The sequence below is a fragment of the Oncorhynchus gorbuscha genome, linkage group LG20, assembly GCF_021184085.1.
Source record: "Oncorhynchus gorbuscha isolate QuinsamMale2020 ecotype Even-year linkage group LG20, OgorEven_v1.0, whole genome shotgun sequence".
NCBI lineage: Eukaryota > Metazoa > Chordata > Actinopteri > Salmoniformes > Salmonidae > Oncorhynchus > Oncorhynchus gorbuscha.
Genome location: NC_060192.1, coordinates 37,796,991 through 37,818,324, shown reverse-complemented (window position 1 = coordinate 37,818,324; position 21,334 = coordinate 37,796,991). Strand labels below are relative to the sequence as shown.

Here is a 21,334-nt window from a genome sequence, read left to right as displayed (position 1 = left end):
AGCTGTTCAGCAGTCTTATGTCTTGGGGGTAGAAGCTGTTCAGCAGTCTGATGTCTTGGGGGGTAGAAGCTGTTCAGCAGTCTGATGTCTTGGGGGTAGAAGCTGTTCAGCAGTCTGATGTCTTGGGGGTAGAAGCTGTTCAGCAGTAGTATGTCTTGGGGGTAGAAGCTGTTCAGCAGTCTGATGTCTTGGGGGTAGAAGCTGTTCAGCAGTCTGATGTCTTGGGGGTAGAAGCTGTTCAGCAGTCTTATGTCTTGGGGGTAGAAGCTGTTCAGCAGTCTGATGTCTTGGGGGTAGAAGCTGTTCAGCAGTCTGATGTCTTGGGGGTAGAAGCTGTTCAGCAGTCTGATGTCTTGGGGGTAGAAGCTGTTCAGCAGTCTGATGTCTTGGGGGTAGAAGCTGTTCAGCAGTCTGATGTCTTGGGGGTAGAAGCTGTTCAGCAGTCTGATGTCTTGGGGGTAGAAGCTGTTCAGCAGTAGTATGTCTTGGGGGTAGAAGCTGTTCAGCAGTCTGATGTCTTGGGGGTAGAAGCTGTTCAGCAGTAGTATGTCTTGGGGGTAGAAGCTGTTCAGCAGTCTGATGTCTTGGGGGTAGAAGCTGTTCAGCAGTCTGATGTCTTGGGGGTAGAAGCTGTTCAGCAGTAGTATGTCTTGGGGGTAGAAGCTGTTCAGCAGTCTGATGTCTTGGGGGTAGAAGCTGTTCAGCAGTAGTATGTCTTGGGGGTAAAGCTATTAAAGAGCCTTTTGGACCTAGACTTGGTGGTCCGGTACCGCTTGTCGTGCTGTAGCAGAGAGAACAGTCTATGACTGGAGTCTTTGATAATTTTGGGGGACCTTCCTCTGACAACGCCTGGAAGCTTTGCCCCAGTGATGTACTGGGCTGTGTGAACTACCCTCTGCAGTGCCTTTTGGTCTGATGCCACGCAGTTACCATACCAGGCGGTGATGCAACTGGTCAGGGTACTCTCGATGGTGCAGCTGTTGAACCTTTTGAGGATCTGGAGACCAATATCTTTTCGATCTCCTTAGGGGGAAAAGGCGCTGTAGTGCCCTTTTCACGACTGTCTTGGTGTGTTTGGACCATGATTGTTTGATGGTGATGTGGACACCAAGGAACTTGAAGCTCTGTTTGGCCATGCTGTCATGGGTGAACAGGGATTACAGAAAGGGACAAAGCAGGCACCCCTGAGGGGCCCCCGTGTTGGCATGGCAGAGGTGTTGTTGCCTACCCTTATCACCATGGATGGCCCGTTAGGAAGTCCAGGATCCAGTTGCAGAGGTGTTGTTGCCTACCCTTATCACGGCCCATTAGGAAGTCCAGGATCCAGTTGCAGAGTGAGGTGTTTAGTCCCAGGGCCCTTAGCTTAGTGCTGAGCTTTGAGTGCACTATGGTGTTGAACGCTGAGCTGAACTCATAGAATAGCATTCTCACGTAGGTGTTCCTTTTGTCCAGGTGGGAAAGGGCAATGTGGAGTGCAATAGAGATTGCATCATCTGTGGATCTGTTGGGTGGTTATGCAAATTGGAGTGGGTCTTGGGAACAGGGACTATGGTGGTCTGCTTGAAACATGTTGGTATTACAGACTCAGTCAGGGACTCAGTCAGGGACAGGTTGAAAATGTCAGTGGAGACACTTGCCAGTTGATCAGCACATGCTCTGAGTACTCATCCTGGTAATCCGTCTGGCCCTGCGGCCTTGTGAATGTTGACCTGTTTACATTTACATTTACATTTAAGTCATTTAGCAGACGCTCTTATCCGCTCTTATCCATGTCTTATTGAAATCGGCTATGGAGAGCGTGATCACACAGTCGGAACAGCTGATGCTCTCATGCATGAATCAGTTTTGCTTGATGAGAATATAGAAGTAGTTTAGCTGGACTGGTACGCTTGTGGTACGCTTGTGTCACTGGGAAGCTCTCGGCTGTGTTTCCCTTTGTAGTCTGTAATAGTTTGCAAACCCTGCCACATCTGACGAGCATCGGAGCCGGTGTAGTATGATTCAATCTTAGCCCTGTATTGACGCTTTGCCTGTTTGATGGTTCATCAGAGGGCATAAAAGGATTTCTTATAAGCATCCGGGTTAGAGTCCCGTGTCCTTGAAAATGGCAGCTTTGCCCTTTAGGTCAGTGTGAATGTTGCCTGTAATCCATGGCTTCTGGTTGGGGTATGTACTTACGTTCACTGTGGGGATGACGTCATCGATGCACTTATTGATGAAGCCGGTGACTGAGGTGGTGTACTCCTCAATGCCATCGGAAGAATCCCGGAACATGTTCCAGTCTGTGCTAGCAAAACAGTCCTGTAGTTTAGCATCTGCATCATCTGACCACTTCCTTATTGAGCAAGTCACTGGTACTTCCTGCTTTAGTTGTTGCTTGTAAGCAGGAATCAGGAGAATAGAGTTATGGTCTGATTTGCCAAATGGAGGGCAAAGGAGAGCTTTGTATGCGTCTCTGTCTGTGGAGTAAAGGTGGTCTGGAGTTTTTTTCCCTCTGGTTGCACATTTAACATGCTGTTAGAAATTAGGTAAAACAGATTGAAGTTTCCCTGCATTAAACTCCCCGGCCACTATGAGCGCCACCTCTGGATGAGCATTTTCCTGTTTGCTAATGGCCGTATACAGCTCATTGAGTGCCGTCTTAGTGCCAGTATCAGTTTGTGGTAGTAAATACACAGCCACAAAAAATATAGATGAGAACTCTCTTGGTAAATAGTGTGGTCTACAGCTTATCATGATATAGTCTACCTCAGGCGAGCAAAACCTTGAGACTTCCTTAATAATATTAGATTTCGTGCACCAGCTGTTATTGACAAATAGACACAGACCCAGCCAACTGTATGTTATCCATGTCGTCGACTCCCTATCCAGGAACAGGCCTCTCTCTGGGCATGAGAGTTCACATAAATCCCTAAAGGCCCTCACTCCCTATCCAGAAACAGGCCTCTCTCTCTGGGCATGAGAGTACGCTTACCCCCTGGAGCTATGGACCTCCAGGCTTGTAGGCCCTTACTCACCACCCGGGTAACACCCCTCTATTTCCGGGGATGATTCCAGCAGGGGACCCCACCCACCTCCATAACCTCGCACACCAGGTGAACCAGGGCACCCACGACTCAGTGAAACATAAGATATTACAGTTTCTAATGTCCCGTTGGCAGGATAGTTGTAATCGGAGCTCATCCATTTTGTTATTCAATGATTGCACGTTGGTTAATAGGACTGATGTTAAAGGGGGATTACTCACTCACCGTCGGATCCTTAGGTAACCTACGACCTACGTCCCCGATATCTCCGTCTCTTCTTCTTCATGCGAATGACGAGGGTTTTGGGCGTCTGAGGTAAATCTGATTCGTTAAAGACAACCCTAACCTATAATACATCAATCTCTATGTACTTTATGTTGTGACACTAAGGCGATGTTTTCTTATTTTTTTATATTCATTTTATTATCCCATCCACCACCCTCTTTGCAGGACACATATATTATTGTGTTTTTAACATCTTTTCAGCTACGTACAGTACTTTTATATGCAACAGTAATACATGAGCTCTTCAATCCCTCTCAGACCATCCCACCTATCACCATAGACGACCCTTTGTTTTGGTTTCCTATTTACATATATTTTGAACGTTTCTTTTCAGATAGTGTCCACAGATTGTGAGCTAAAGATGAACACTTTTCCTAAACATATTATTCTATTATTGATAGATTGACTTTGGCTTTTCCAAAAATCAACCAATGTTTAATATTCAATTAGGATTCAAAGAAACAGAAACAGCCTTAATTTTTTTTTTTTACCTTATTTTACCTTATTTTATCAGGCAGGTCAAGTAAGAGGAAATTCCTATTGATAATGACAACCTTCACGTGTTGCCTACGCTACTGTTTTCCTTCGTAACATCGCTGAGGGGAATTTAGGACCTTTTTAACTTGGTGAAATAGTTAGATGCATTAGCCTAATGCTCTACATAGGTTACTGGGGAGAATTCAGCAGTGATGTAGCGACTGCGGAGACTAACAGCCAGAACAGGATTTGAACCAGCAACTCAGCCTTTACAAAGGGCACAATCACCTGTTCTAATAAAGTCCATCTCCCCACACAGTAACTGGTGGGATAGGGATACACACGTTTTTGGTTGAAGGATGCCACGCGACTCGGCTTATATGCTAGCTAGCTAGCTTCTGATTCAAAAGTTATTGGTTATTAAAATATGACATAATTAGCATGTATCACCAAATTGCCCAATTTGGAGATTAGCCTAATTATGTTTGTATCAAACTCAGTAAAATATTAATTGTAACATTTTCAATGCTTTGAAAGTTACGTGAATGTTAAGCATATAAATATGTTGATTTGTTTCAATGAGTTGATTAGCCCAATAAATGGACTTTAGGAGCATGGCTCTGTATAGAGTAAAATTTACTGTACCAGTTAAAAGTTTGGAAACACCTACTCATTCAAGGGCTTTTCTTTATTTTTACTATTTTCTACCTTGTAGAATAATAGTGAAGACATTCAAAACTACGAAATAACACATGAGAGAATCATGTAGTAACCAAAAAGTGTTCAACAAATCTAAATATATGTTATATTCTTCAAAGTAGCCACCCTTTCCCTTGATGACAGCTTTGCACACTCTTGGCATTCTCTCAACCAGCTTCACCTGGAATGCTTTTCCAACAGTCTTGAAGGAGTTCCCACATATGCTGAGCACTTGTTGGCTGCTTTTCCTTCACTTTGCAGTTCCAAACCACCTCGATTGGGTGATTGTGGAAGCCAGGTCATCTGGTGCAGCTCTCCATCACTCTCCTTCATGGTCAAATAGCCCTTACACAGCCTGGAGGTGTGTGGGGTCAATGTCCTGTTGAAAAAAGAAGTGCTCAGCATATATGTGAACTCTCTGTCAAGAACATCTCTGCAGCACTGCACCAATCAGACCTTTATGGTAGAGTGGCCGGACAGAATCAACTTCTCAGCCAAAGGCACATGGCAATCTACTTGAAGTTTGCTAAAAAAAAGGCACCTAAGGACTCTCAGACCACGAAAAACAAGATTCTCTGGTCTGATTAAAGCAAAATTGAACTCTTTGGCCTGAATGCAAAGTGTCACGTCTGGAGGAACCCTGGCACTATCCCCACAGTGAAGCATGGTGGTGGCAGCATTATGCTCTGGGGATGTTTTTCAGCGGCAGAGACTGTGAGACGAGTCAGGATCGAGGGAATGACGAATTGAGCAAAGTACAGAGAGATCCTTGATGAAAACCAGAGAGAGAGAGAGAGAGAGAGAGAGAGAGAGAGAGAGAGAGAGAGAGAGAGAGAGAGAGAGAGAGAGAGAGACAGATAGAGAGAGAGAGACAGAGAGACAGAGAGATAGAGACACACGCATAACATTCTAAAGTAACTTAAAGACAGTAGTAGCATAAGTTGTGGTGACCATTACTGGTACAGCGTTAGCCATAAGTCTGTCTTGGGGTCACCAACTCAGTAACCACACCAGAGGCGGTATTATACTAACCACAGCTTCCATGGCCTCCAGAGCTTTATAATCCGTACCACACCACAGCTAGCCTCATTTCCTCAGTCCGGATGTACTTAATAAAAGGTTTATTCATGTCTTAAAGCCTCAGTATATCCACTTACTTAATTGAAGCCAACGTTACTCAATATATTCAAAGGGGTCTGTTAGCATATACCAGAGCTAGTGGGTGATGGTTGCGTGACCATTTAGCAAAGCCAATTACTGGTGCTTTGACATAACCATGGGTTCTGTAAGGGTTTTCGGGTCGGTACTACGACATGCCGGAGCAACCTTACACACAGCGTGCGAATCAACAGAACTTGGGGCGCGTTATGCATGGTCAGATTCCATTGTAAAACGTTTCATTTGTTGCAAACCGTTACGCCAGACGGGAAAACTTTTTGGATAAAAAAGAATAAAAAATAGAGTGTTTTCTATTGTCCCTCCTTGTTTGGTTCCGTTTGCTTCCTAGACTAAACGTTAAAGTATTTCTGCAACAGATGAGCTGAATCAGGCGGAAAGCGGTACTCACTGAGCAATGGGTTCAATACTAGTCAGTTACAAAACAAATTAGTCCTAATCAGCATCTGTTACCTGACATCTATTACCTGACATCTATTACCTGACATCTATTACCTGACATTACCTGACATCTATTACCTGACATCTGTTACCTGACATCTATTACCTGACATCTATTACCTGACATCTATTACCTGACATCTATTACCTGACATCTGTTACCTGACATCTGTTACCTGACATCTATTACCTGACATCTGTTACCTGACATCTATTACCTGACATCTATTACCTGACATCTATTACCTGACATCTGTTACCTGACATCTATTACCTGACATCTATTACCTGACATCTATTACCTGACATCTATTACCTGACATCTATTACCTGACATCTGTTACCTGACATCTGTTACCTGACATCTATTACCTGACATCTATTACCTGACATCTATTACCTGACATCTATTACCTGACATTACCTGACATCTGTTACCTGACATCTGTTACCTGACATTACCTGACATCTATTACCTGACATCTATTACCTGACATCTGTTACCTGACATCTGTTACCTGACATCTATTACCTGACATCTATTACCTGACATCTGTTACCTGACATCTATTACCTGACATCTGTTAACTGACATCTATTAGCTGACATCTATTACCTGATATCTATTACCTGACATCTGTTACCTGACATTAACTGACATCTGTTACCTGACATCTATTACCTGACATCTGTTACCTGACATTAACTGACATCTGTTACCTGACATCTATTACCTGACATCTATTACCTGACATCTATTACCTGACATCTATTACATGACATCTATTACCTGACATCTATTACCTGACATCTATTACCTGACATCTGTTACCTGACATTAACTGACATCTGTTACCTGACATCTATTACCTGACATCTGTTACCTGACATTAACTGACATCTGTTACCTGACATCTATTACCTGACATCTATTACCTGACATCTATTACCTGACATCTATTACCTGACATCTATTACCTGACATCTATTACCTGACATCTATTACCTGACATCTGTTACCTGACATCTATTACCTGACATCTATTACCTGACATCTATTACCTGACATCTATTACCTGACATCTGATACCTGACATTAACTGACATCTGTTACCTGACATCTATTACCTGACATCTATTACCTGACATCTGTTACCTGACATCTATTACCTGACATCTATTACCTGACATCTATTACCTGACATCTATTACCTGACATCTATTACCTGACATCTATTACCTGACATCTGTTACCTGACATCTGTTACCTGACATTACCTGACATCTATTACCTGACATCTATTACCTGACATCTATTACCTGACATCTGTTACCTGACATTACCTGACATCTATTACCTGACATCTATTACCTGACATCTATTACCTGACATCTATTACCTGACATCTATTACCTGACATCTATTACCTGACATCTATTACCTGACATCTATTACCTGACATCTATTACCTGACATTACCTGACATCTATTACCTGACATCTGTTACCTGACATTACCTGACATCTGTTACCTGACATTAACTGACATCTGTTACCTGACATTAACTGACATCTGTTACCTGACATTAACTGACATCTGTTACCTGACATCTATTACCTGACATCTATTACCTGACATCTATTACCTGACATTAACTGACATCTGTTACCTGACATCTATTACCTGACATCTATTACCTGACATCTGTTACCTGACATCTGTTACCTGACATCTATTACCTGACATCTATTACCTGACATCTATTACCTGACATCTGTTACCTGACATCTATTACCTGACATCTATTACCTGACATCTATTACCTGACATCTATTACCTGACATCTGTTACCTGACATCTGTTACCTGACATCTATTACCTGACATCTATTACCTGACATCTATTACATTACCTGACATTAACTGACATCTGTTACCTGACATTAACTGACATCTGTTACCTGACATCTATTACCTGACATTACCTGACATCTATTACCTGACATCTATTACCTGACATCTATTACCTGACATCTATTACCTGACATCTATTACCTGACATCTGTTACCTGACATCTATTACCTGACATCTATTACCTGACATTAACTGACATCTGTTACCTGACATTAACTGACATCTGTTACCTGACATCTATTACCTGACATTACCTGACATCTGTTACCTGACATCTGTTACCTGACATCTATTACCTGACATCTATTACCTGACATCTATTACCTGACATCTGTTACCTGACATCTATTACCTGACATCTATTACCTGACATTACCTGACATCTATTACCTGACATTACCTGACATCTATTACCTGACATCTATTACCTGACATCTATTACCTGACATCTATTACCTGACATTACCTGACATCTATTACCTGACATCTATTACCTGACATCTGTTACCTGACATCTGTTACCTGACATCTATTACCTGACATCTATTACCTGACATCTATTACCTGACATTAACTGACATCTATTACCTGACATCTATTACCTGACATTACCTGACATCTATTACCTGACATCTATTACCTGACATCTGTTACCTGACATCTATTACCTGACATCTATTACCTGACATCTATTACCTGACATTAACTGACATCTATTACCTGACATCTATTACCTGACATTAACTGACATCTGTTACCTGACATCTATTACCTGACATCTATTACCTGACATCTGTTACCTGACATCTGTTACCTGACATCTATTACCTGACATCTATTACCTGACATCTATTACCTGACATCTGTTACCTGACATCTATTACCTGACATCTATTACCTGACATCTATTACCTGACATCTATTACCTGACATCTGTTACCTGACATCTGTTACCTGACATCTATTACCTGACATCTATTACCTGACATATATTACCTGACATTAACTGACATCTGTTACCTGACATTAACTGACATCTGTTACCTGACATCTATTACCTGACATTACCTGACATCTATTACCTGACATCTATTACCTGACATCTATTACCTGACATCTATTACCTGACATCTGTTACCTGACATCTATTACCTGACATCTATTACCTGACATTAACTGACATCTGTTACCTGACATTAACTGACATCTGTTACCTGACATCTATTACCTGACATTACCTGACATCTGTTACCTGACATCTGTTACCTGACATCTATTACCTGACATCTATTACCTGACATCTATTACCTGACATCTGTTACCTGACATCTATTACCTGACATCTATTACCTGACATTACCTGACATCTATTACCTGACATTACCTGACATCTATTACCTGACATCTATTACCTGACAACCTGACATCTATTACCTGACATTACCTGACATCTATTACCTGACATCTATTACCTGACATCTGTTACCTGACATCTATTACCTGACATCTATTACCTGACATCTATTACCTGACATTAACTGACATCTATTACCTGACATCTATTACCTGACATTAACTGACATCTATTACCTGACATCTATTACCTGACATTACCTGACATCTATTACCTGACATCTGTTACCTGACATCTATTACCTGACATCTATTACCTGACATTACCTGACATCTATTACCTGACATCTATTACCTGATATCTGTTACCTGACATCTATTACCTGACATCTATTACCTGACATCTATTACCTGACATTAACTGACATCTATTACCTGACATCTATTACCTGACATTAACTGACATCTATTACCTGACATCTGTTACCTGACATCTGTTACCTGACATCTATTACCTGACATCTATTACCTGACATCTATTACCTGACATCTATTACCTGACATCTATTACCTGACATCTGTTACCTGACATCTATTACCTGACATTACCTGACATCTATTACCTGACATCTATTACCTGACATCTGTTACCTGACATCTATTACCTGACATTACCTGACATCTATTACCTGACATCTGTTACCTGACATCTATTACCTGACATCTATTACCTGACATTACCTGACATCTATTACCTGACATTACCTGACATCTATTACCTGACATCTATTACCTGACATCTATTACCTGACATCTATTACCTGACATTACCTGACATCTATTACCTGACATCTGTTACCTGACATCTATTACCTGACATCTATTACCTGACATCTATTACCTGACATTAACTGACATCTATTACCTGACATCTATTACCTGACATTAACTGACATCTATTACCTGACATCTATTACCTGACATTAACTGACATCTATTACCTGACATCTATTACCTGACATTACCTGACATCTATTACCTGACATCTGTTACCTGACATCTATTACCTGACATCTATTACCTGACATCTATTACCTGACATCTGTTACCTGACATCTATTACCTGACATCTATTACCTGACATTACCTGACATCTATTACCTGACATCTGTTACCTGACATCTATTACCTGACATCTATTACCTGACATCTATTACCTGACATCTGTTACCTGACATCTATTACCTGACATCTGTTACCTGACATTACCTGACATCTATTACCTGACATCTGTTACCTGACATTACCTGACATCTGTTACCTGACATTACCTGACATCTATTACCTGACATTACCTGACATCTGTTACCTGACATCTATTACCTGACATCTATTACCTGACATCTATTACCTGACATTACCTGACATCTATTACCTGACATCTGTTACCTGACATCTATTACCTGACATCTGTTACCTGACATCTATTACCTGACATTAACTGACATCTATTACCTGACATCTATTACCTGACATTAACTGACATCTATTACCTGACATCTATTACCTGACATTAACTGACATCTATTACCTGACATCTATTACCTGACATTACCTGACATCTATTACCTGACATCTGTTACCTGACATCTATTACCTGACATCTATTACCTGACATCTATTACCTGACATCTGTTACCTGACATCTATTACCTGACATCTATTACCTGACATCTATTACCTGACATCTATTACCTGACATCTGTTACCTGACATCTATTACCTGACATCTATTACCTGACATCTATTACCTGACATCTGTTACCTGACATCTATTACCTGACATTACCTGACATCTATTACCTGACATCTATTACCTGACATTACCTGACAGTGCCATTTTATTTACATTAGCTAGATTACAGAGTAATCTCTAATCTTCTTCAGTACAGCAACTGATTATACAAAGCGTACATTCTCCTTTTCTCAATAAATTTAACTTTAAGCGTCATACTTTGGATAGCTATTTTATATCCATTAGTTATATCACACTTTGTCTTTGTTAGCTATTCTTCATTTTTCAGTCAAAGGACAGACTTCCCTTGTTGTCTGTAATGATAGTGAAGTCTCTATTCATTGGTTGAGTTGCTCTTCGTGGAGAGCTTAATGCCTTCATTTCCTTAGCTGACCTACCTAGCAGGGTTACACACACACACACGCGCTCACACACGCACGCACACACATACACACGCATACACACACACACACACACACACACACACACACACACACACACACACACACACACACACACACACACACACACACACACACACACACACACACACACATACACACACACACACACACACACACCACACACACACCACACCACACAGCTAGCAGGGTTCATCTGGTAACAATTATAGAACCAAAGAGAATCACTGAGAGCTACAGCTAATTTATTACAGACGTAGACAGTGAGTTACTAACACCCTAGAGGGGTTTCAGCCATATGTAGACAGTGGGTTATAAACACCCTAGAGGGGGTTTCAGCCATATGTAGACAGTGGGTTATAAACACCCTAGAGGGGTTTCAGCCATATGTAGACAGTGGGTTATAAACACTCTAGAGGGGGTTTAATCAGATGTTTCTGTTCAGGTGTTCTACAGTGTTCTGTTATTAATCAGATGTTTCTGTTCAGGTGTTCTACAGTGTTCTGTTATTAATCAGATGACCTGGTGTTCTACAGTGTTCTGTTATTAATCAGATGTTTCTGTTCTGGTGTTCTACAGTGTTCTGTTATTAATCAGATGTTCAGGTGTTCTACAGTGTTCTGTTATTAATCAGATGTTCAGGTGTTCTACAGTGTTCTGTTATTAATCAGATGACCTGGTGTTCTACAGTGTTCTGTTATTAATCAGATGTTTCTGTTCTGGTGTTCTACAGTGTTCTGTTATTAATCAGATGTTCTGGTGTTCTACAGTGTTCTGTTATTAATCAGATGTTCTGGTGTTCTACAGTGTTCTGTTACTAATCAGATGATCTGGTGTTCTACAGTGTTCTGTTATGAATCAGATGATCTGGGGTTCTACAGTGTTCTGTTATTAATCAGATGTTCTGGTGTTCTACAGTGTTCTGTTATTAATCAGATGTTTCTGTTCAGGTGTTCTACAGTGTTCTGTTATTAATCAGATGTTCTGGTGTTCTACAGTGTTCTGTTATTAATCAGATGTTTCTGTTCAGGTGTTCTACAGTGTTCTGTTATTAATCAGATGTTCTGGTGTTCTACAGTGTTCTGTTATTAATCAGATGTTTCAGCCATTCTACAGTGTTCTGTTATTAATCAGATGTTCAGGTGTTCTACAGTGTTCTGTTATTAATCAGATGTTCTGGTGTTCTACAGTGTTCTGTTATTAATCAGATGTTCAGGTGTTCTACAGTGTTCTGTTATTAATCAGATGATCTGGTGTTCTACAGTGTTCTGTTATTAATCAGATGATCTGGGGTTCTACAGTGTTCTGTTATTAATCAGATGATCTGGGGTTCTACAGTGTTCTGTTATTAATCAGATGTTCTGGTGTTCTACAGTGTTCTGTTATTAATCAGATGTTTCTGTTCAGGTGTTCTACAGTGTTCTGTTATTAATCAGATGTTTCTGTTCAGGTGTTCTACAGTGTTCTGTTATTAATCAGATGATCTGGTGTTCTACAGTGTTCTGTTATTAATCAGATGATCTGGGGTTCTACAGTGTTCTGTTATTAATCAGATGTTCTGGTGTTCTACAGTGTTCTGTTATTAATCAGATGTTTCTGTTCAGGTGTTCTACAGTGTTCTGTTATTAATCAGATGTTCTGGTGTTCTACAGTGTTCTGTTATTAATCAGATGTTCTGGTGTTCTACAGTGTTCTGTTATTAATCAGATGTTCTGGTGTTCTACAGTGTTCTGTTATTAATCAGATGTTCTGGTGTTCTACAGTGTTCTGTTATTAATCAGATGTTCTGGTGTTCTACAGTGTTCTGTTATTAATCAGATGTTTCTGTTCTGGTGTTCTACAGTGTTATGTTATTAATCAGATGTTCTGGTGTTCTACAGTGTTCTGTTATTAATCAGATGTTCTGGTGTTCTACAGTGTTCTGTTATTAATCAGATGTTTCTGTTCAGGTGTTCTACAGTGTTCTGTTATTAATCAGATGTTCTGGTGTTCTACAGTGTTCTGCTATTAATCAGATGTTCTGGTGTTCTACAGTGTTCTGTTATTAATCAGATGTTCTGGTGTTCTACAGTGTTCTGTTATTAATCAGATGTTCTGGTGTTCTACAGTGTTCTGTTATTAATCAGATATTTCTGTTTTGGTGTTCTACAGTGTTCTGTTATTAATCAGATGTTCTGGTGTTCTACAGTGTTCTGTTATTAATCAGATATTTCTGTTTTGGTGTTCTACAGTGTTCTGTTATTAATCAGATGACCTGGTGTTCTACAGTGTTCTGTTATTAATCAGATGTTTCTGTTCAGGTGTTCTACAGTGTTCTGTTATTAATCAGATGACCTGGTGTTCTACAGTGTTCTGTTATTAATTAGATGTTTCTGTTCAGGTGTTCTACAGTGTTCTGTTATTAATTAGATGTTTCTGTTCTGGTGTTCTACAGTGTTCTGTTATTAATCAGATGACCTGGTGTTCTACAGTGTTCTGTTATTAATTAGATGTTTCTGTTCTGGTGTTCTACAGTGTTCTGTTATTAATCAGATGACCTGGTGTTCTACAGTGTTCTGTTATTAATCAGATGTTCTGGTGTTCTACAGTGTTCTGTTATTAATCAGATGTTCTGGTGTTCTACAGTGTTCTGTTATTAATCAGATGTTTCTGTTCAGGTGTTCTACAGTGTTCTGTTATTAATCAGATGATCTGGTGTTCTACAGTGTTCTGTTATTAATCAGATGATCTGGTGTTCTACATTGTTCTGTTATTAATCAGATGTTCTGGTGTTCTACAGTGTTCTGTTATTAATCAGATGTTCTGGTGTTCTACAGTGTTCTGTTATTAATCAGATGTTCTGGTGTTCTACAGTGTTCTGCTATTAATCAGATGTTCCTGTTCAGGTGTTCTACAGTGTTCTGTTATTAATCAGATGTTCTGGTGTTCTACAGTGTTCTGTTATTAATCAGATGTTCTGGTGTTCTACAGTGTTCTGTTATTAATCAGATGTTTCTGTTCTGGTGTTCTACAGTGTTCTGTTATTAATCAGATGTTCTGGTGTTCTACAGTGTTCTGTTATTAATCAGATGTTCTGGTGTTCTACAGTGTTCTGTTATTAATCAGATGTTCCTGTTCTGGTGTTCTACAGTGTTCTGTTATTAATCAGATGTTCCTGTTCTGGTGTTCTACAGTGTTCTGTTATTAATCAGAAGTTCTGGTGTTCTACAGTGTTCTGTTATTAATCAGATGTTCTGGTGTTCTACAGTGTTCTGTTATTAATCAGATGTTCCTGTTCTGGTGTTCTACAGTGTTCTGTTATTAATCAGATGTTCTGGTGTTCTACAGTGTTCTGTTATTAATCAGATGTTTCTGTTCAGGTGTTCTACAGTGTTCTGTTATTAATCAGATGTTCTGGTGTTCTACAGTGTTCTGTTATTAATCAGATGATCTGGTGTTCTACAGTGTTCTGTTATTAATCAGATGTTCCTGTTCTGGTGTTCTACAGTGTTCTGTTATTAATCAGATGTTCTGGTGTTCTACAGTGTTCTGTTATTAATCAGATGTTTCTGTTCAGGTGTTCTACAGTGTTCTGTTATTAATCAGATGTTCTGGTGTTCTACAGTGTTCTGTTATTAATCAGATGATCTGGTGTTCTACAGTGTTCTGTTATTAATCAGATGTTCCTGTTCTGGTGTTCTACAGTGTTCTGTTATTAATCAGATGTTCTGGTGTTCTACAGTGTTCTGTTATTAATCAGATGTTTCTGTTCAGGTGTTCTACAGTGTTCTGTTATTAATCAGATGTTCTGGTGTTCTACAGTGTTCTGTTATTAATCAGATGATCTGGTGTTCTACAGTGTTCTGTTATTAATCAGATGTTCCTGTTCTGGTGTTCTACAGTGTTCTGTTATTAATCAGATGTTCCTGTTCTGGTGTTCTACAGTGTTCTGTTATTAATCAGAAGTTCTGGTGTTCTACAGTGTTCTGTTATTAATCAGATGTTCCTGTTCTGGTGTTCTACAGTGTTCTGTTATTAATCAGATGTTCCTGTTCTGGTGTTCTACAGTGTTCTGTTATTAATCAGATGTTCTGGTGTTCTACAGTGTTCTGTTATTAATCAGATGTTCTGGTGTTCTACAGTGTTCTGTTATTAATCAGATGTTTCTGTTCAGGTGTTCTACAGTGTTCTGTTATTAATCAGATGTTCTGGTGTTCTACAGTGTTCTGTTATTAATCAGATGTTCCTGTTCTGGTGTTCTACAGTGTTCTGTTATTAATCAGATGTTCCTGTTCTGGTGTTCTACAGTGTTCTGTTATTAATCAGATGTTTCTGTTCAGGTGTTCTACAGTGTTCTGTTATTAATTAATCAGATGACCTGGTGTTCTACAGTGTTCTGTTATTAATCAGATGTTCCTGTTCTGGTGTTCTACAGTGTTCTGTTATTAATCAGATGTTTCTGTTCAGGTGTTCTACAGTGTTCTGTTATTAATCAGATGTTCCTGTTCTGGTGTTCTACAGTGTTCTGTTATTAATCAGATGTTTCTGTTCAGGTGTTCTACAGTGTTCTGTTATTAATCAGATGTTCCTGTTCTGGTGTTCTACAGTGTTCTGTTATTAATCAGATGTTTCTGTTCAGGTGTTCTACAGTGTTCTGTTATTAATCAGATGTTCTGGTGTTCTACAGTGTTCTGTTATTAATCAGATGTTCTGGGGTTCTACAGTGTTCTGTTATTAATCAGATGTGCTGGTGTTCTACAGTGTTCTGTTATTAATCAGATGTTCTGGTGTTCTACAGTGTTCTGTTATTAATCAGATGATCTGGTGTTCTACAGTGTTCTGTTATTAATCAGATGTTCCTGTTCTGGTGTTCTACAGTGTTCTGTTATTAATCAGATGTTCAGGTGTTCTACAATGTTCTGTTATTAATTAATCAGATGACCTGGTGTTCTACAGTGTTCTGTTATTAATCAGATGTTCTGGTGTTCTACAGTGTTCTGTTATTAATCAGATGTTTCTGTTCTGGTGTTCTACAGTGTTCTGTTATTAATCAGATGACCTGGTGTTCTACAGTGTTCTGTTATTAATCAGATGTTCTGGTGTTCTACAGTGTTCTGTTATTAATCAGATGTTCTGGTGTTCTACAGTGTTCTGTTATTAATCAGATGTTTCTGTTCAGGTGTTCTACAGTGTTCTGTTATTAATCAGATGTTCTGGTGTTCTACAGTGTTCTGTTATTAATCAGATGACCTGGTGTTCTACAGTGTTCTGTTATTAATCAGATGTTCAGGTGTTCTACAGTGTTCTGTTATTAATTAGATGTTTCTGTTCTGGTGTTCTACAGTGTTCTGTTATTAATCAGATGTTCTGGTGTTCTACAGTGTTCTGTTATTAATCAGATGTTCTGGTGTTCTACAGTGTTCTGTTATTAATCAGATGTTTCTGTTCAGGTGTTCTACAGTGTTCTGTTATTAATCAGATGTTCTGGTGTTCTACAGTGTTCTGTTATTAATCAGATGTTCTGTTATTAATCAGATGTTCTGGTGTTCTACAGTGTTCTGTTATTAATCAGATGTTTCTGTTCTGGTGTTCTACAGTGTTCTGTTATTAATCAGATGTTCTGGTGTTCTACAGTGTTCTGTTATTAATTAGATGTTTCTGTTCTGGTGTTCTACAGTGTTCTGTTATTAATTAGATGTTTCTGTTCAGGTGTTCTACAGTGTTCTGCTCACAGAACAGGACGAGTTCTGAAGCGCGTGGTGTTTAAAACTTGTCTGTCCTCGGTTGCAACACTCACTACTGAGTTCCAAACTGTCTCTGGAAGCAACGTTAGCACAATAATTGTTTATCGGGAGCTTCATGAAATGGATTTCCATGGCCGATCAGCAGCACACAAGCCTAAGATCACCATGCACAATGCCAAGAGTCTGCTGGAGTGGTGTAAAGCTCTCTGCCATTGGACTCTGGAGCAGTGGAACCGCAGATAAATCACGCTTCACAATCTGGCAGTGTGATGGACGAATATGGGTTTGGCAGAAGCCAGAACAACGCTACCTGCCCCAGTGTAACGTTTGGTGTAGGAGGAATCATGGACTGTGACAGTTGTTCAGTGTTCAGCCCCTTAGCTCCAGTGAAACGAAATCTTAGCGCTACAGCATACAATTACATTCTAGACAATTATGTGCTTCCAACTTTGTGGCAACAGTTTGGGGAAGGCCCTTTTCTGTTTCAGCTTGACTGGGCTGCAGAGCCCTGACCTCAACCCCATTGAACACCTTTGCAATGAATTGGAACACCGACTGTGAGCCAGGCCTAATCACCCAACATCAGTGCCCGACCTCACTAATACTCTTGTGGCTGAATGGAAGCAAGTCCCCGCAGCAAAGTTCCAACATCTAGTGGAAAGCCTTCCCAGAAGAGTGGAGGCTGTTATAACAGCAATGTTCCAACATCTAGTGGAAAGCCTTCCCAGAAGAGTGGAGGCTGTTATAACAGCAATGTACCAACATCTAGTGGAAAGCCTTCCCAGAAGAGTGGAGGCTGTTATAACAGCAATGTACCAACATCTAGTGGAAAGCCTTCCCAGAAGAGTGGAGGTTGTTATAGCAACAATGTTCCTACATCTAGTGGAAAGCCTTCCCAGAAGAGAGGAGGCTGTTATAGCAGCAATGTTCCAACATCTATTGGAAAGCCTTCCCAGAAGAGTGGAGGCTGTTATAACAGCAATGTACCAACATCTAGTGGAAAGCCTTCCCAGAAGAGTGGAGGCTGTTATAACAGCAATGTTCCAACATCTAGTGGAAAGCCTTCCCAGAAGAGTGGAGGCTGTTATAACAGCAATGTACCAACATCTAGTGGAAAGCCTTCCCAGAAGAGTGGAGGCTGTTATAGCAGCAATGTACCAACATCTAGTGGAAAGCCTTCCCAGAAGAGTGGAGGCTGTTATAACAGCAATGTACCAACATCTACTGGAAAGCCTTCCCAGAAGAGTGGAGGCTGTTATAACAGCAATGTACCAACATCTAGTAGAAAGCCTTCCCAGAAGAGTGGAGGCTGTTACAGTAGCAAAGGAAGGACCAGTGTGTGTGTGTGTCAGTGTGTGTGTGTGTGTGTGTGCGTGCGTGCGTGCGTGTGTGTGTGCGTGCGTGCGTGCGTGCGCGTGCGTGCGTGTGTGTGTGATGTAATGCACTCTGTAAGAGGCTGACTAAAATTTGGGGATAAATGGGGAAATTAGCTTTGATCATACACACACACACACACACACACACACACACACACACACACACACACACACACACACACACACACACACACACACACACACACACACACACACACACACACACACACACACACACTGGACAGAGTGTGAAAACCTGCCAATCCATGGGAGGCAATTTTAGGAGTCAGCAACATAAATGAGGCAAATAATATTTCTAACCACAATTGGCAATCACTAGAGTTTATCCGTTCTGACAAAGTTACTTTCATGCATTGAACTGTAATATTTATTGGTCCATTATCTGATCAAGCTCCGTAGTCATAGTTTGGAAATCAATCCGATACAGTTTCCAATACTGATCTTATTATCTCTTTATACAGCATTGTTGAACACTTGTTTATGATTGGACAAGGACAAACAAAGACGATGAACCAGATCCCTGGAGAGATTATACACTTCCCAGATCATAATTGTTACCTCATTTGTCCATGGGAGAATATCCCATTTAGAAGAAGAATTATCTTCTCTTATACATCAATAGTGTCTTGGTTTGTGCAATAAGTCCCATAATTCATACAAGATGGGTGACAGACTTCGTTCCAAAGCCCATTCAGCTTAAATTGAGGAGTTATTTGGTTGTTTCACTTTGTGTTGTCCGCCAATGTTGTCTTTAATAATTATAATGTGTTCAACTTTTCTATTTCTGAGGCTGACGCCATAGTGCTTGAAATGGTGTTGTTTGATGTCTTCTTCCTCTCTTGCTGCTTCCAAACTCTCTATCATGTTGTTTTGATTCGGCCATTGTAATGACTAGGCCTAATTTACATACAGACGACTCCTCTCTGTTATCTTATCATGTAGCTAATTGCTGTCTTGTCTTTTCTCCAGGGTGGTTCTGTATGAGTGTTGTCCTGGCTACATGAAGCTGGAAGGCATGAAAGGATGTCCTGCAGGTAAGTGTCTACCAGGGACGGACTGGCCATCTGGAATTTCAGGCAAATGCCAAATGGGCTGGTCCATTTTTTTGTCTCGTGGGCCTGTCTTGAGTTTCTTGTGCAACATGATCATTATCAGGCTAATAATGGGGGGGCCTCAAGTGTGGAAAAAAATAGTCTGGTTTGTCAGAAATGCCTGAGCCGATTTCTGGTCCCAGTTCGCCCCTGGTGTGTACTCTCATGGACTTTAATCCCAGCTCCCAAATGTTATCCTCACACTCCCACTTCCCACCTCTATCTGTCATGGACTTTAATCCTAGCTCCTAAATGTCCTAAATATCCTCACACTCCCATTTCCTACCTCCATCTGTCACCCTCATCCCCAACACACTCCCACTTCCTACCACCATCTGTCACCCTCATCCCCAACACACTCCCACTTCCTACCACCATCTGTCACCCTCATCCCCAACACACTCCCACTTCCTACTATAGCAACTACTATAACTTTATCATGACCATAATAATTCTATAACTATAATACCTGTATAGCAACTATAATAACTATATAGCTCTATTAAAAACTCTATAGCTGCTATAATAACTATAAAAACCCTATAGCCACTATAAAAACTATATAGCCACTATATTAAATCTATAACTCTATAACTCTATACTAATTCTAACTCTATAATAACTATATAACTCTATAATAACGCTATAGTGCCTATTATAACTCTAACTCTATAATAAAGCTATAACTCTATGATACCTCTATAACTCCATAATAACCCCATGATAACTCTTTAACTCTATAATAACTATAGCGACTATTATTACTCTAACTCGATAATAACTCTATAATAACTATATAACTCTATTATACCTCTATAACTCTATAATACCTCTATAACTCTATAATAACTATAGCGACTATTATTACTCTAACTCGATAATAACTCTATAATAACTATATAACTCTATTATACCTCTATAACTCTATAATACCTCTATAACTCTATAATAACTATAGCGACTATTATTACTCTAACTCGATAATAACTCTATAATAACTATATAACTCTATTATACCTCTATAACTCTATAATAACTATATTATAACTCTTACTCGATAATAACTCTATAATAACTATATAACTCTATAATACCTCTATAACTCTATAATACCTCTATAACTCTATAATACCTCTATAACTATAATAACTCTATAATAACTCGACCTCTATAATAGCTCTATAACTCGATAATAACTCAATAATAACTCGATAATAACTCTATGATCACTCTATAGCGACTATCATGAATCTAAATCTATAATAACTCTACAACTCTATAATAACTCAACAGTAACTATAATAACTCTATAGCAACTATAATAGTATTGGCCTGAGGGCACACAGTGTGTTGTGAAATCTATGAATGTATTTTATTTTTTATTATAAATTGTATAAAAACTCCCTTAATTTTGCTGGACCCCAGAAAGCAACAGCTAATGGGGATCCATAATAGATACAAATACGGTAAGTAATTCTTACCTAGAACCATTGAAATATTATCTTCCCTCTGCTCTCCCATTTAACAAATAAAT

The 21,334-nt window shown here is 39.7% G+C and overlaps 1 protein-coding gene across 1 annotated transcript in view; it reads left to right on the top strand.

The window, feature by feature from the left end:
* postna (periostin, osteoblast specific factor a) overlaps positions 1 to 21,334 on the top strand; it is an 81,944-nt gene that overhangs the window by 7,980 nt on the left and 52,630 nt on the right. Inside the window, exon 3 of the mRNA XM_046317006.1 lies at positions 19,679 to 19,743. Coding sequence (XP_046172962.1) covers positions 19,679 to 19,743 — 65 coding nt within the window. The remainder of the gene's footprint in view (positions 1 to 19,678; positions 19,744 to 21,334) is intronic.